Source organism: Oncorhynchus gorbuscha, linkage group LG05 (assembly GCF_021184085.1).
Source record: "Oncorhynchus gorbuscha isolate QuinsamMale2020 ecotype Even-year linkage group LG05, OgorEven_v1.0, whole genome shotgun sequence".
Classification (NCBI taxonomy): Eukaryota; Metazoa; Chordata; class Actinopteri; order Salmoniformes; family Salmonidae; genus Oncorhynchus; species Oncorhynchus gorbuscha.
Genome location: NC_060177.1, coordinates 35,843,668 through 35,859,416, shown reverse-complemented (window position 1 = coordinate 35,859,416; position 15,749 = coordinate 35,843,668). Strand labels below are relative to the sequence as shown.

The window sequence follows — 15,749 nt, the reverse complement described above, 5'->3', positions numbered from 1 at the left end:
CTCTGCAGCACTCCACTAATCAGGTCTTTATGGTAGAGTGGCTAGACGGAAGCCACTCCTCAGGAAAAGGCACATGACAGCCCACTTGGAGTTTGCCAAAAGGCACCTAAAGACTCTGAGACCATGAGAAACAAAATTCTCTGGTCTGAGGAAACCAAGATTGAATCTGGAGGAAATTTAACTCTTTGGCATGAATGCCAAGCATCGCATCTGGAGGCAACCTGGCACCATCCCTACGGTGAAGCATGGTGGTGGCAGCATCGTGCTTTGGGTATGTTTGTCAGCAGCAGGGACTGGGAGACTAGTCAGGACGGAGGCAAAGATTAACGTATCAAAGAACAGAGAGATCCTTGATGAAAATCTGCTCCAGAGAGCTCAGGACCTCAGACTGGGGCAAAGGTTCACCATCCAATACTTATGTAAATGTGATATTTCCCTTCTTTTTTTAATCAATGTGCAAAAAAATCTGAACTTGTTTTTGCTTTGTTAATATTGGGTATTGTGTGTAGATTGATGAGGGGAAAAACTATTTAATACATTTTAGAATAAGGCTGGAATCTTAACAAAATGTGGAAAAGGTCAAGCGGTCTGAATACTTTCCGAAGGCACTGTATATCGTTTTCATAATACTGAGCTGTTCAACTATGTGATGTCTTAACAGGTAAGTCACAATATGCAATATATACGCAGAGAGCCCAACGCTCCCCTCAAGCATAAATGTGTCATTAATTGAGCGAGTGAACTGTTTAAATCACCATTCTGGTCTTGTGATTAATCATATCAGCTAGTGACCCTCTTGGATAGTCAGTGATGGTAATGATCACCCCATCACTGAATTTCCGTTTTACTGCACAACACTTTCTGCTGTTCTGTTTCAGTGCATTTCTACAATGGTTGTGTTTTTTCATGAATGGGGAATTTGTTCCTCGTTGCTGTCAGGAAATACAACCTGGCAAATTAGTAGCGTCATAATTGAATTCACTTTTTATAGAATCCTTTTCATTTGGCATTTAAGACTTAACCTAATTGCAATCATTCTTAACATCCTCCTTGACCTCATTCCATACAGAGCAGAACAAAGACCTCAAAGGCATGCACTAAAGGCTTATTCAGAACCTGGCTACAGGAAGCAAATACTTATTTAGTTAATTAAAGGTACATTTCACAATTTTTCAACTTCCTATTCGTCATCTTCAGCACCACCCCAACATCACCATACTGTATGTGAAAATGCCGTGTTTCTATATTTTGTGGTAAAAAAAAAGATAGAGGAAGATACTGTGTCTTTCCAATGACATCATCAACCAATTCGTAGGCAATGCCTACTCATAATTGATTAAAATCACATGATGCACATCAATGATGTCATTTGGAAATACTTATACTTCCTCTCTTTTTTACTACAAAACAGAAAGGTGCCATTTTCACATATGTTGATGTTGAGGTGGTGCTGGACATAATCAATGTGAAGTAAAAACTAAATAAATTTTTTTAAAGAAGTGAAAGTGCCCTTTAAGACAATAACCTCTGAATTGCCCTTGGTTCCAAAGTCAGGTGAAGTGGACCATTACTTGTCTGTTGTCCCAGTGGTAATATAGCAATACCAATTACCCGATATCTCTGCATTAACTGTCTTAGTAACAGATCACAGAAATATATGTCGTGATTTTGGGTCTCATCCAAAACACGTCTCTCTTGGGGCACTGAAATATAATTTTCATGACTGTGTCTTTATGTTTCCCAGTGGCACATCTGGGAAAGTGAGCGCTGTCAGAGAAAATGAGACCTGCATGGTCTACTTTTGTGTGTCTGGGCCTTTTTAAGGTAATACTATAGGGGTTTTAGACTCAATTCCATAAGAGTCCGCATCCACAAACAGAGCACCACAGTCCATTTCGGCTCGGCTGGAATGTTGTACACGAGGCATTACGTTGTGAGAGCATTACCACACCTCCCATTATACTCATTGCAAATGAATGACTGAAACAAACACCTGGCGAGGAATCGAAAGCAAGCTCTCATGCCAAGCCTTTGCGATCAAGGGCCTTTCACCTTTCGTCCAATCGTATCCGGCACTTATCATTTATCTCTGTTTCTACTCCCCTATTGTTGTTCATGTACCGATGACTGGTATAATGATTATATAGCATAGCAAGGAGATAGAGAGCCACTGTGCTGTATGTAGGAGTGTACTAACTGTACCTCACTTGGAACCAGTTCTGACCGTGTCTGTTTATTCTGCCATGGTCCTCGTCATGCAGGTTGAGCTACGAGAGGATTCTCTTGACAGGTGTTCAGGAGTTCGGCGGTAATTAAGGTTGATTGTTTTGACTCCGACCCGCCGCCCTTCAAAAGTTGACTGCTCAGACGCCACTACTCTCCAGTGGAAATGGGCCTATTTCTTGAAGTGTAGTGTTTTCCTTCCCATAAAAAAAGACTTGAGTCCCTCTTATATAAGAAACGCTGGAGATGAAACGCTGTAAGAGAATCTTACATGATACCTACTTCCTTACCCAAACCTGAAGTTAGGTTTCATAATATCTAATATTATCTGATATATATCATCCAAGGAGTTTTCAGTGGTAGATGGAGGTATTGTTTGCAAATTATGGAGATACAAAACACTACTATCAGGAAGCCTAATATTACTCAACACAAAGAAAAGGTTTTTAATGATTAAAACCTGAATTTATTCATCATAATATTACTGGTGTGTGCAAATTGACTGTAGGTCAAAAGTGAAATTATATTTACGTATCATTCGGATCTGAGTCATCCATCCACATACTGTGAGCTGGCTGGTTTGACCAATCAGCATCTCCACGGCTGTGATGCCTTAAGTGACTCTTTAGCAGCTCTCTCCAGTGCATGCCTGATGGAGTGTTGCTGTTGGATAGAGCAGGCATTGGGAACACGCCTCCGCACATCGCATTGAACAGCACACTCCTCAGACCCTACTCTTGAAACATTGCTCGACGTGTTCATTTGAAATGGATTAGCAGCACTGTTGTGAGAGGATGATCGCATTTTATGATAATAAGAGTCATTACACACCTACCCTATTTATGCCTTGGCAGAATAGCTGGCTCAAAGAACACTCTTGCCCAGGGTCTTACTTTCACTTTTGTGCAAGGCCTAATATGTCATTTTAGTTAAGTAGCTCTGATTTATCGTTTTCCCGAATGATCCCCAAGAAAGAAACCAACCAGCATCTCTGTTACACCCACCTGGCAAAGTGACTTTAGCCAAGATTCCGTTTGAGTCGAGTCCCCTCCAGCCATTCTGACACCCTATGTTTTGTGCAGAGGAGAGTAATAAACACACACTTCCCACCTGCTTTCATTAAGGCAGCGACACACTTTGGAAAGCCCTAATAGCCCCACCGATCAGGTAAATCAGCCGCAATCAATTTGTTAGGACAGCGATGAAGCTAAAGCGCCTGAGTTGCATTATGACGCCAAATGATCATTTATCCCACAGAGAGAGAGAGAGAGAGAGAGAGAGAGAGAGAGAGAGAGAGAGAGAGAGAGAGAGAGAGAGAGAGAGAGAGAGAGAGAGAGAGAGAGAGAGAGAGAGAGAGAGAGAGAGAGAGAGAGAGAGAGAGAGAGAGAGAGAGAGAGAGAGAGAGAGAGAGAGAGAGAGACTACAGGAAATGCTCAGCGCTGGTCCTCTGATGTGCCAATAGAGGCCGTGTGGGTACGGAGGAAACGTTCCCTCATTACCTGTGTTTTTGGGGCCACGCTTGGGAGATGATACAGGGCAGAGCAATAAAGCAGACGCTCTCTTACTCCACCGAAGAGGATTTAAATGGCGCCTCCCTCTGTTCGATGGGGATATGGAGAATAGACTGAGGATATTTGACTAATCAACAGTAGCAATAGAGGACACCCAGGACTTACCATTTCCTATCTGAGTCGTCAAGAAACCTTTCCAATTTTAATGACTGGAAACTTTCAGTATTTTGAAAAGAGTGTAATTACACAGGTTATACCGTATATGTGTGGGGTGAGGGAGAAATGATCTTTCAAATCTTCAGTTTACTTTTTTTTTTTTTTTACTGAACTATGGTTTAATGGTTTGAATGAGAATCATCTTAGATCCGAAACGTCACCACACAGTTTTTGTGAACATTGTTTTTTTTCTTTGTGGTTAACCAACCAAGGCTCGTCTGTCATCTACTTATTAAGAGGAGGCGTCGTTAAGGTGTATGGGTGGAATCCATCACTGAAAACGTCCTGTCGTCCCTTCTAAGGTGAAAACCTAAATGCATTTGTACCTGTCAAGTTTATACTGTGGGAAAACGTCCACTCTAAAAAGGTTCTGCAGTTCAGTTAGCAGGTGGACAGGTGACTGACATTGAGAGTGCTACTCACGCAGCCTCTGGCCTTGTGGTATCGAACAGTCAGAATGCCACCCACTGGCACATCTTATATCCAATTCCCTGATGCCATGCGAGTTTCGGTATAATCCCCTAGCCTTGTCAGTCTCTGGTTTGATTGGATCTGGAGGTGAAAATAGTCACAGCAATATTCACCTTTGATGTCACAATCAGATATCCACGATTTTGGAGGTATGAGAGAACATGTATAGGAGAAACTGTTCCTAGTCCAGTTTTGCATACGAGAGACTTAAAATGTTACTATCCTCACCCGCTCTCCTCATCGGCAGACGGCAGCCGCCCAATGCAGGCTTTCATCTCTCCACCTCGCAGATGGAGCAACAAAACACTGCACTAATCCGATTCCTCTCCCCCTCCCTGAGACGACACATTTCTTTAGGAAACATGTTTCAGGGATATGGTTAAACACAGCACAGGTTTCTCAGTCAGAGTAATAAGTCTATATTTCTACAAATATATCATTGTACGGGGTACTACACTCAGTACAGATCCATCTCCTTGACGTGTATTTCTTTTTTGGTGCAGATCACCTTGAAGAATTCCCTTCACAATGAGCTTGTTTTGGGAGGAATTGAATGAGTTTGAATGTTTACCTGGGTAAACGGTTGTAATCTGACTGGATGTAGTTTTCCTCTTACATGTCGAACACAAGATTCTGTCGGCGTCACCAAGGCACGCACATTTTCTAAACCGTATAAAAGGAAAGGTAAATGTACATTCTCTCCCAGCGAACAAGGTCTCAACATGTGCTGAGTTTATTTCCTTCCTCCCCGAGTTGGTAGACACGTAAGGGACCTTCATCCAGGCAGCAGCACAGAGATTGCACCGTCTCTGTCAGCCGAGGCCTCCTCAGAGGCCAGCACCACCTTAGCTAACCCAGGTAACCCCATCCAGTCCTCCTCCTCACACCTGATTCTCAGTGTAAATACAATCTTATCTCAATTTGAGTGGCATTTGTGGGGTCATCATATGCCACAAAATAGTGTTAAAAGTCAAGACAAACTTTGCCTGAGAGCAAAACGGTTGCCAAATAGGAGACATAAAGGAGACATAATGTAGCTCCAGGTGAGTCAGAGAAAACACACACGAGGTCATCTCAGTTCTTTATCTATGATCTGAACACCGTTCTACCACCACATCATTAGCAAGACCAGTCAGTCAACAGGGGTGGTTGGCTGTGATAAATACCTTTGGTCCTTGTCTGAGAAGATTGTCAGTACTCACTGTCTCCTTATCTCTGGGACTGAGGAAACCGAGGGAGGAGGCCTCCCTCTTCCTCCCTCATATTCTCCCCTTCATTAAACCCGTTAATGGCCTCCCCCTTGTAGGGGCAACAGAGCATTATTACGGCTGGGATTATTACAGCCCAGTTGTCGACGCTCACACATTTCTTACACTCTAAGGAATATGATCTATAGACCACAAATTATCGTAGTGAATACAGTAGCCATAAACTGTGGAGTGGATGTGACTTGCCAGCAAACATGGTGCGAAAAATAATATTGTACATCGTAAACAGTAGCTCTTTTGAATGTTCTTCCAATTTACAGTTGTAGCCTCGTCCAAACGAATTAGGGCACTGCCAGGGCCACTGTCCTGCTGGCACACCCAGTGAATTCTGCAGATAACGGTATAGTACCATTGTTCAGAAACTTTTATGGTTGCTTGGAGCCCAATTCAAATGAAGAACAAAAACATACTCTTCCAAATTGACACATTCCCAACAATTTAAGCGCCTGACAAAAACAACAATACAGATGCCTCCTGTTTTCAGTAGAAGGGACAGCCATAAGTACAATAATATATTTTTTTAAGGACTATGTTCATATCCTGAATGCCTGACGTTTTGGACGCTAAAGTTGCTGTGTTTCCACCTTATGGTACTGCACTTGTGTGCTTCTGACTGTGGCTTTGTTTTTGACACAGATTTCAATATGAATTTCCTTTGCAGAGTCCCGGGAGAGTCCGTGACTGACAGAAAACACCCAGTACTCTGATCTGTCAGTCTGGCTTCTCCATGCATCGCTAGAGGCAGCCGACTCACTCTCTCATTTTCATTCCCCGCATCACATTAAGTGCGATTGCAAAACATTTAGGCTGCCGACGTTCACACAGTAATCTTCATATACAGTTTTTTTTTTTTGCCTGTAGAGGAATATATTTTTTTGAATTCATGGGTATGAACAGCCAATCACGTTGTGGCAAAGCCAAATATCCATGTGTGCTTGACAGATAGGCGTAACACTTGAGTTGCATCATGTCTCACTCTATTCATACTCCAGTGATGTTACAGTACACGGCTGTCTAGTTTCAAACATTTATTTGGCTGCACTTCCTCCGCTTAATATATCTTTTAGGCTCGGTAAATAATCTTTGATTTCCTTTCAATAGGGGATTGGGATAAATTGAACTCTGCACCAACAGCAGCTGCCCGACTAATATGATTACTGTATGTGGTATTACTGTAGGGGCTAGATGCTAGAGCAGACTGGTAACACTGTTTTAGGAGTGGATTTAGCCAGGCTAGTTGGACACTAAGACATTAGCCAGCCTTCTAATTACCTATATTTTTCCCCTGTCAGGTAACGTGGCCATCATTAGGGCTAGCGCGGATATCACCGCTCCGTGCCAAATCACAGAGAAGAGGCCCACCTCCATCACGTCATGCCTGCCACTTCCACCTTCCCTCAAATAGTTTATACTGTCTGGTTACAGTTATGGAGGCAGTTTCTCAACCGCCAAGCAGAGGACATGCATCTGTGTAAAAAGTGGAAATTGTTTGTTTTTCATGTGTGTGTAGTTAGGTGCAAACAACATGTTGAGCGAGTAGAACATTGCGAACCAACATGTTTTTGTTTCAGTAATGAAGTGAATCCAACATTGAGGAAATTAATGTAACTGTTTCTACTGTATGTGTTACCAAGCTCTCCATGTCTTTTCCTCCTCCTCCCCGCCCAGGGGAATCTCAAGACCAGGGCAGTGGGGAGGACGCCGTTTCTCGGCTCCGCGGGCTGATCGCTGAGGGTGGTATGACGGCCGTGGTCCAGAGGGAGCAGAGCACCACCATGGGCAGCTTCGGTAACAGCATCATCGTTAGCCACCGCATCCACCGCGGCTCCCAGACTGGGACAGAGGCACCGGGTGGGGACAGAGGCACCCAGGGCAGGGGTCAGGGTGGTGGTGATGGTTGGACGTCCCTCTCTCCGCCCCACCGGGGCACTCTGTCGTTCACAGAGCCCACCACCCGTATTCTGACCCACCAGAGCATGTAGCTGGGTGAGAGCTCAGCATTCCTGTTAGAGCCCTCTGTGGGGCCCATAGCAGGACAGTAGCACCTCTCCCCTTCCAGTACATCAGTCTCTTTTCATCTCAGCCCTCAGGGGCCCATTGGGGTGGAGGAGGGGGCCGATGGGACCCCTATGGACACAGACGATGCGTTTGAGGGTGTGGGACTTGTCGATGATCTAGATCTACACTCCCACTCTGCTTCCTCCTCCTCTTCTTCAACCCTGTCCCCTGTTGTCTCCCCTCTCGACAACAACAGCTACAGTGCCAGTTACCATGGAGACCTCTACAGTCAATAGATGGTCATGTGCTTTTCATATCCATCTGATCTCTACCTAGAAGACTCTCCTTCCTCTAGCCTTATTACATTGACTACTGTTTTTTCTGGAGGCTTCCAATCCCAACAATGAAATCCAATCCCAACAATGAAATCCTACTCCTCCATTGCATGTCCTGATTTCTATCCAAAAGTAGGCTGGATGAGACCTATCTTCAACCTAGGATTAGGCTTGGTCTCTTCCTTGGATGTGGTGTTATTTTCCATGCCCTGACTTCAGTTTGAGACTTGTGTCATTGCCCAATTGAGTGCAAGAATCCAAAGCTACAGTTTGACCATTCTATCGGAGGGAGGTGGACCTGAGTGACTCTTTTACAATCAGGGTTCAGATCGGTGGTTTTCAAAGGCCATCTAGGACCAAATTCCATGATCAAATTGCAACTTTTTTTGCAAAACGTGTTAAGACTCTTGATCACTATTAGCAAGAAGCTGATATGCTGAGTAGAAGCACATTTTATTAACCAATCACATTGGTACAATTTGATTGTGAACCTGGATGACTATCTGTTTTTTTATGTCTATGAATTATATTTTATTGTGTGAGAGAGAGAGAGGATGTTCTATGTCACCCTTTGTGGTTGCAAAACGTTTCATTCTTCCTTTATAGTCGTCATGGTTGATTAGTGGTTCGCAAAGATGTAGTTGACCCAATATAACTTTGAATCTCTTGTACTACATAGGAGAGCAGCATTACATTACAGAGTAGAATTTAGGGTTGGGCAATATTTAGGGAGACCAATTCCACAATATGCTACTCCAGATATGGGCGATATTCGATATTATCGCTGTGTGCTGTTAATGACAAAATAGTTCCCGACTCCTCCTTTTTTGTGTGTTTTTTTTGTTGCTTATTTATGATGTCATAACCTCCTTCTCATTTAGACTTATTTTCAACATATTGATACTGCCTTACTGATTAAGCTGCGCGGTTTTGATTTGTAAAGTTCAAATAGTGCGTCACAATAGCTCGACCATATAGTTGATGACAAATATTGCCGATCCTTCGAGATGTCATACGTTAAGCCGAACCTAGTAGCATTACAAGACTTTGCTCCCAGACAGTGGCCAGATAATACCATTACTCTTTTCTCCCCAGTGTGATGCCTGTATCTGGTGTACAGTGTGCAGTCGGGTGTGTCTGTGACAATGGCTAATCCGTACCCGGGAAAAGAAAACAAACAGCATGACTTATGTCTTTCAAAGGTTGATGAAATAATAACAGGGTACAGTACACATGTACTACTGGCATGTAATGATCATGAGCTCTAGATCCGCAGCCTCGTAACTTCGAAACGCGTTTTGAAACACCTAAATGCTGTGCCAAGTATTTGAAGTGAAGCATTTCGACAATAGTGTATCTCTTCTACGATTTCAAACGGTCACCCCATGTTTTGTGATGGTTGTCTTTTATACAGTAGGATTCCTTCTCTCGGTTCACTGTGGTATGTTGAGCCCAGTCATCTAAGGCTAAATGGAATTTGAAAAGGAGATGCATCCAGAAGGCTCTCTTTAAAAATGGCCCGTTTGCCTCCTACGAGCCGCCCCGGTGCCTTGAGGGTTGTGTCGTTGCGACAGAGAGGCAGTGGGAGGTGCACAGGGGCGATGGTGCTGATAGCATTCCGAGTCACCACCGGGGCAAAGCTCTCTAAATGGACTTTAATAATAATAATATAATATATGCCATTTAGGTTGAATGGACTCCTTGGGTGGTCCCGGGATCTTGGCAAAAACTGAGCTTTGGTCAGTTCTTAGTCCTTTTTAAAAACTGGTTTTAAACAGTAATCTGCAAAAAATAATACATTTTATTTCTTGTTTTTCCTATCAAGGTGGTCGGTTGTGACAGTGAAAGAAACTGTGTTGAATTAATGAATTCGGAAGTGCTTACTGCAGCTCCATGGTGAATGGGTTACTTTTTTGATATTTTGATGTGAAAAGTTACACATTATGAACAGGTTTTTGTCTCTCAGCCACTGTTGGTCCAGCCAACTTGCACTGCTTATATCTGTCTCTCTATGTATTGTGTATATTGTGATTGTATCTGTTGAGTTTATTTATGTTTTAGAAAGATGATGGTTATAGAAGATATGTCAACTTAAGCAATAATGTAAGGTTGATCATAATCTTTTTTTCATATAAATTTAACCAGAGTTGCATTAGTCATGTTGAACCTGCAGCAGCACTGTCTATCTCTGTTGTTCAGATCACTTCTAGGAGAGCAATGCACCATTTGTCTGTTCATATGCTGATCTAACGACAAACAACTTCAGGAAGATTGTCAAAACGATAAATATATTTTGTTCATTCGTTTATCCGATTGTGAAATTGTCTTCCCAGTGTTTTCCGATACTCTATCACTGACTACTCACTTGTACTGTGCCGATCTTCATTTGAATTTGTCCTCAATGGGGCGGCAGGGTAGCCTAGTGGTTAGAGCGTTGGACTAGTAACCGGAAGGTTGCAAGATGACAAGGTACAAATATGTTGTTCGTTAACCCACTGTTCCTAGGCTGTCATTGAAAATAAGAATTTGTTCTTAACTGACTTGCCTAGTTAAATAAAGGTACAAATAAATAAAAATAATAATTGATCCCATTATGGCTTGTAATGACTCCTGTAAGGTTATGGGAAATACTAGATTACCTCTCATAGCGTCAGACTCAGAGTGAAATTAGATTTGGACAAATATATGCTTGTTATTCCAGCATTAATTTGTTTCATGTTAGCGTATGATCCATGAGGGACAATACCATTCTGATTTTATACAAAAATCATCTGTTTACAACAACTTCTAACCATCGACCCTTGGAAAGAGCAGGAAGACCGGAGTCTCATTTACAGTTCTTGAGTTGGATATCAGAGTGATCTGGGTAGTAGAAAAGGGTGTAACGGGAAAGTGTTTGCGACAGACAAACCAAGAGACACATCAGGCATCGGAATGGTTCAGGCTAACCCAGATCTGTCAGACTCTGCTCCTGAAAAGCCCCCCCCCCCTTGGGGAACTGGAGCCGACAGCCTGACACTTTTGTTTCCCACGTTTTTTATTTATTTTTTTGAGCACACTCATCTCGCGTTTTTCTTATTTGTTTTGTTTTTGAACGGGTGGAATGTACGGTTTTCTTTCACCTGTTTTCTATTGTATTTGAAGAGGATATGATGGACTGCATTCTAGTGTCCTGTTGGTCAAGAGGGCTAATGGGGAAAAGGATGTGTTCTAAATCAGAAGACAGGAGCTTACAGTGGCTTCATGGGTGACTGTTGGGTGAGGTGGAGCAGGAGAGCTGAACAGCTGCTCCCTGTGGGCTCCGGTCCTGCTGGGTTTGAAGTGTGGGGGAAAACGCAGTGAGCGAAAGAGCAGCGAAAGAGCAGCTTTGGATTTGGTCACCCTTGATGCTCATGCAGCATTGCGTTAGATGAGCTCATCTGTTTCGGCTTTCACCTTCTATCTGTGCTCTTTATTCGTCAGTTCAACAACACACAATAATCCGCCAGCGTGCGCATCAGTTCAAAACTCAATCAAGAACCCTAGTTAAATAGTGGAACTATGGTATATACAGTAGAAATCGCCACATTCAGTTCTCCACAGCCCAGGACGTTTTGCGACTACCCGTGTTTTTAGATTTTCTGTGCAATTTAAGGGCAATATGTAATCACATCACATACTCAACGTATTTACTTAACGCTTTACACTGTTCACAAAACTCAGTGTTGTCAAGGCATTACACTGTCATTTTTTCATACAGCTAATATTCATATGTTTGTGCAGCAGAATAAAAATGTCTGTGACCTTCTGGATATGATTTGAAATTTGGATCAAATCTGTTTAGGATTTTTTTTTTATATATATATATTTGAGTCTGAAATGTGTTTATAAATTGAGGATAATGAGCTTCCTATATGAATACTTTCAGGGAAATTCTAAAGGTCATGAGTGTATTTGTTCTGTTGTCACTGACTCACAATGGTGTCTCTTTCTCACGTGTGTCAATATGTGATCTCTTGAGTGTACGTGAACTCAACAAGGAAGTGTCTTCAGTGTGCCTGTTTTTTTTGTTGTAGGAGATTGTGATTTGGAGTGGTTTTCTATCGACTTTTTAAAGGGTAACCCGCAGTATATGACAGTAGTCAATGTGCAACTAAGGGGTGTTGGAACACCAAAGATCCTAGAAAATACATGTTGATCATAAACAAATAAAAATGTGAAGCTAAGAAACAATACATTTTTTTTCTTTTTTTTTCTCCAGGATGAAAGACGATATCGTACATTTTCCTTCCATCTAGTAAGAAGTGGTCCCCTTACATGGTGAGCTGTTATGACCTGTTTGAAACCTTGTCATCGTCTCCCTCCGTGCTATTTTACAGTATGATAATTTCAAGAGAATGTATCGTATCATTCATGCATTAATTGATAGCACTACGGCAATATATCCTGCCAGCTGTTTATAATCCCTGAACATTTTGTGTTTAGTCAATTTGAACAAGGCACTGTCATTGGGGGTGGTCATGTTCACAGTACAGAATACTGTGCACAGGATCTTCAAGACTGACTCCCTGCTCTTGAGAGCTTGGACCTCGTGCTAACGTTAGATGGAACTAATTCTTTCTGTGGGTATTTTGCTTCCTCCATTTATTTTTAGCATCTTTGTGGAGCTTTGTAGGTTTATTCATGGCAACTGTTTCTGGTAAACAACCCACATCCCCTCCTACAGAAAGACACACTTTTGGCTAGCAAGGCATTGAGCAAAAATAACAAGAGCAATTAAAATGAAAATAATATTAGGATTGTTTCCCACTTGGGGTTTTTCATGTCTTCCAGAATCATTTCCTCCTTGATATTTTTTTATATTTTTTATTATCATGAAACTGCAACCTTTTTTGTTTTTTACTCCAACTAAAAGGATAACTATTTCTAATCTGCTGAATTATTCATGTTTTCTTGATAACTACTCAGGGGGAAAGATATAAAATCAACCGAATCGCTGGATTACTCACAGTCGCTGCTCTGCTGTATCAGATCTGGCAAAGAAAAGGTCCCACTATGATCTGACGCATGGATACCCTGGGGGTTTGAAGAGGGCGAGCGTTATCTAGTGTTGGCCCACCTGAACAACTGAGGCTGTACGTGTTTACACTCGAGATGAAGATTCAGACCGGTGCAAAGAGGTAACGGGGAAACAAACAAACAAACAAAGCCGTGCCTCTATATCAACTGGTAGGATTACACAGCGGTGTAAATGGATGGAAACTAGACCTGGGAAATTGATGAAAGCATTGCACTTAACTTTATAAATTCCCATGGAGAGTGCTGTTGGAAGTGACTGTGGATAGGACCTGGCCTAGCCAGTCTGATTCCCCATACAATCCCTCCTTTTGCCACTGTGAATTTAGCTGAGGTGCAGGAGGCAGAGAACAGAGAACTTCCAGAACTACAGTATGCTCCTCTTGTGAATGGATACTCCCTCTGAAGCACCTACACAGACTAGCCTCTGATCCAGCGCAATCACCAGGATATTGAGTCAGATAGGTGGCGGAACTAATTGGATGCTGAAGCTCAAGTTACACCAGTCTTGTTGCAGTAGCCATCTTCCAGCCCCAAAACTTTCTCCCGGGAGTCCAACTCTGGGTTGCGGCCCATCTGCAGTGGCTGCTCAATGTTCTTGACGAGGAGAGGCTTCAGTGAGGGGAGTCGATGTGTTTAATTGTATGCCAGGTGCTCTGGGGAAATACTGCCACAAAGTAGGAAGTTTTTAGAAGACAAAGGCCTCCTCCCACTTATTTCCTCGCTCTTTGTTTGCCCCCTTTCTCTGTTGCTCTCACTCTCCCAAGTTTTCCTTCTCGCTCCCTTGCCCTCTTCCTTCCCACCTCCCCCCACTGTTCCATAGATGCTCTCTTTCCTCCCTCTTATCACCCCACCCATGGTCTCTCCACTCCCATTATAATTTCTGCATGCCTCTCCGCCCCCCTGCCATGTCTCCTGTGAATAAGAGGCTGGCACTTCAAAGCAATGCTTTTAATTAATCCAATTTGGCGAGGCAGTTCTAGGAGGGCACCTACCGTTCAGGAGAGAGGGTAGCAGGGTGGATGATGGGTGTCCTCAGAGGTGGTAAGGGGAAAAAGAAGCCATTACCCATACTCCACCACTCCATAAGTGGGGCCTGGGGATGTTCGGGTGAACTCCTCACTTGGTGTGTCTATAAAGACACCAGGTACTTTCACTACTTTAGTTATCGATCTTATCTTTAATGAGTTCAAGCGTATAAGCATGCATAACATGCTCAAGTAACGCATGCAATGGGCAAATAACAAATTAGGCCAACATCCAAATTTCATAGGAAGACTACGGAGACAAAGTGCTCGACTGTCTTTTAGCCTCAGATCCCCTCCAAATGAATTAACTGTTGCAACAACAAAAAGGATTGATGCAAAAAAAATCAGCCCCGTCCCAGCTCCTAAATGCTCCCCTTTTTTGGTGAAATTGGGGCCACATTTTTTTTTATCAGAGTAAACATGAAGACAGAAAACCGCATTAGGACTTTTAAATGGGTGTGGAGTTTGTCCTAGAAACAAACAAACACGCACACCAGCCGGCTTTGCTGCAGCTACGTTGTTCCCGGTAGAAGAATTAATGCTGTTAAAGCTACACCACTAAATGTCTACCCTTACTACTACAGGGGAAGTTGAGCACCAGAACTAGTCAGGGATTGTCCCCGATTCATTTCCATTGTCCTCACACAACGAGGAGCAGCAAAGCCATCTCATAATGATCCCCTGAATCATCATTATCTTTCCAATGCATGAACTGTCACAGAACACCGAGGTTGTGGTGAGATTAATTGTTAATGGTCTATTGAGAGTAAGGGCCGTTATCTTATTCTCTCTCGCATATGCATTCAAGCTTATCTTTCTTTTTTAAAATCTGCTTTGTTAAATTAGTGTAAATCTTCCCTCTAGCTTCAAGTAGTGTGATTTTGATGTAATAAGGTGCTTTATTGTTGTATGAATTACAGTACATAATAAAGGGACACAAAGCACCAATCATATTGTATTACATTTACTACATACAATTTTGTGCTGAAGAAATACAGGTTATTGTGCAACAACTGGGGTAGTAGAGTATACTATGTACCAGTGGAGGCTGGTGACTTGAAAAATCGAAGAGGATGGGAGACCCACGGGCATAGGATAGGAGCGGAACGCGCGGAGACGACAGTGTGTTTCGAAATGTCATCAAAGACTAATTATTTGAACCTAAAGCATTTAATAAAGACATGTATAGTACAATATTATGGGGAATGGGAATGAGAGGGCTACTTACACCGTGTTGGAAAGGGATTATAGCAGTGATTGAATGAGGGTAGGAGGCATGAGTTGAGGTGTTCAGAGGCTTGACCAGTGCAGTACAAGATTTGACTGGGAAGACCCAGAACAATAACACAACACACTACACAGGTAGACAAAAGAGATACGAATGAATTAGTCCAAGCAAGGAATAGAATCATTGATGTGTAATAATGTGATTGTGTATGTGATTGACTCTACATACAGTCATGAGAGAAAATGAATAGGGGTTCTCACAGTGTGTGGAGGGGAAACATACAATGTGCCAGTGGATGAGTGGGCACGTGGGATGTGGCTTCAGTTCATGTCAGGAGAGAGTTGACAATGGTAGTGGAGTGGAGTAGTCATCACCTCTTAATCAGGGAACAGGAGGGGACTTAGCTGTAAATATAA

The 15,749-nt window shown here is 42.7% G+C and overlaps 1 protein-coding gene across 11 annotated transcripts in view; it reads left to right on the top strand.

Annotated features, from left to right (window-relative positions):
- Positions 1-13,042, top strand: part of LOC124035894 (activating molecule in BECN1-regulated autophagy protein 1-like) — a 95,949-nt gene extending 82,907 nt beyond the window's left edge. For 7 of the 11 annotated variants that reach the window (XM_046349721.1, XM_046349725.1, XM_046349720.1 and 4 more), the window contains one exon: positions 7,358-9,663. In XM_046349721.1, the coding sequence (XP_046205677.1) occupies positions 7,358-7,671 (314 nt within the window). In that variant the 3' untranslated portion in view covers positions 7,672-9,663. The other 4 variants (XR_006838812.1, XR_006838810.1, XR_006838811.1 and 1 more) reach the window with 4 other exon arrangements.
- The last annotated feature ends 2,707 nt before the right edge of the window (positions 13,043-15,749 follow it).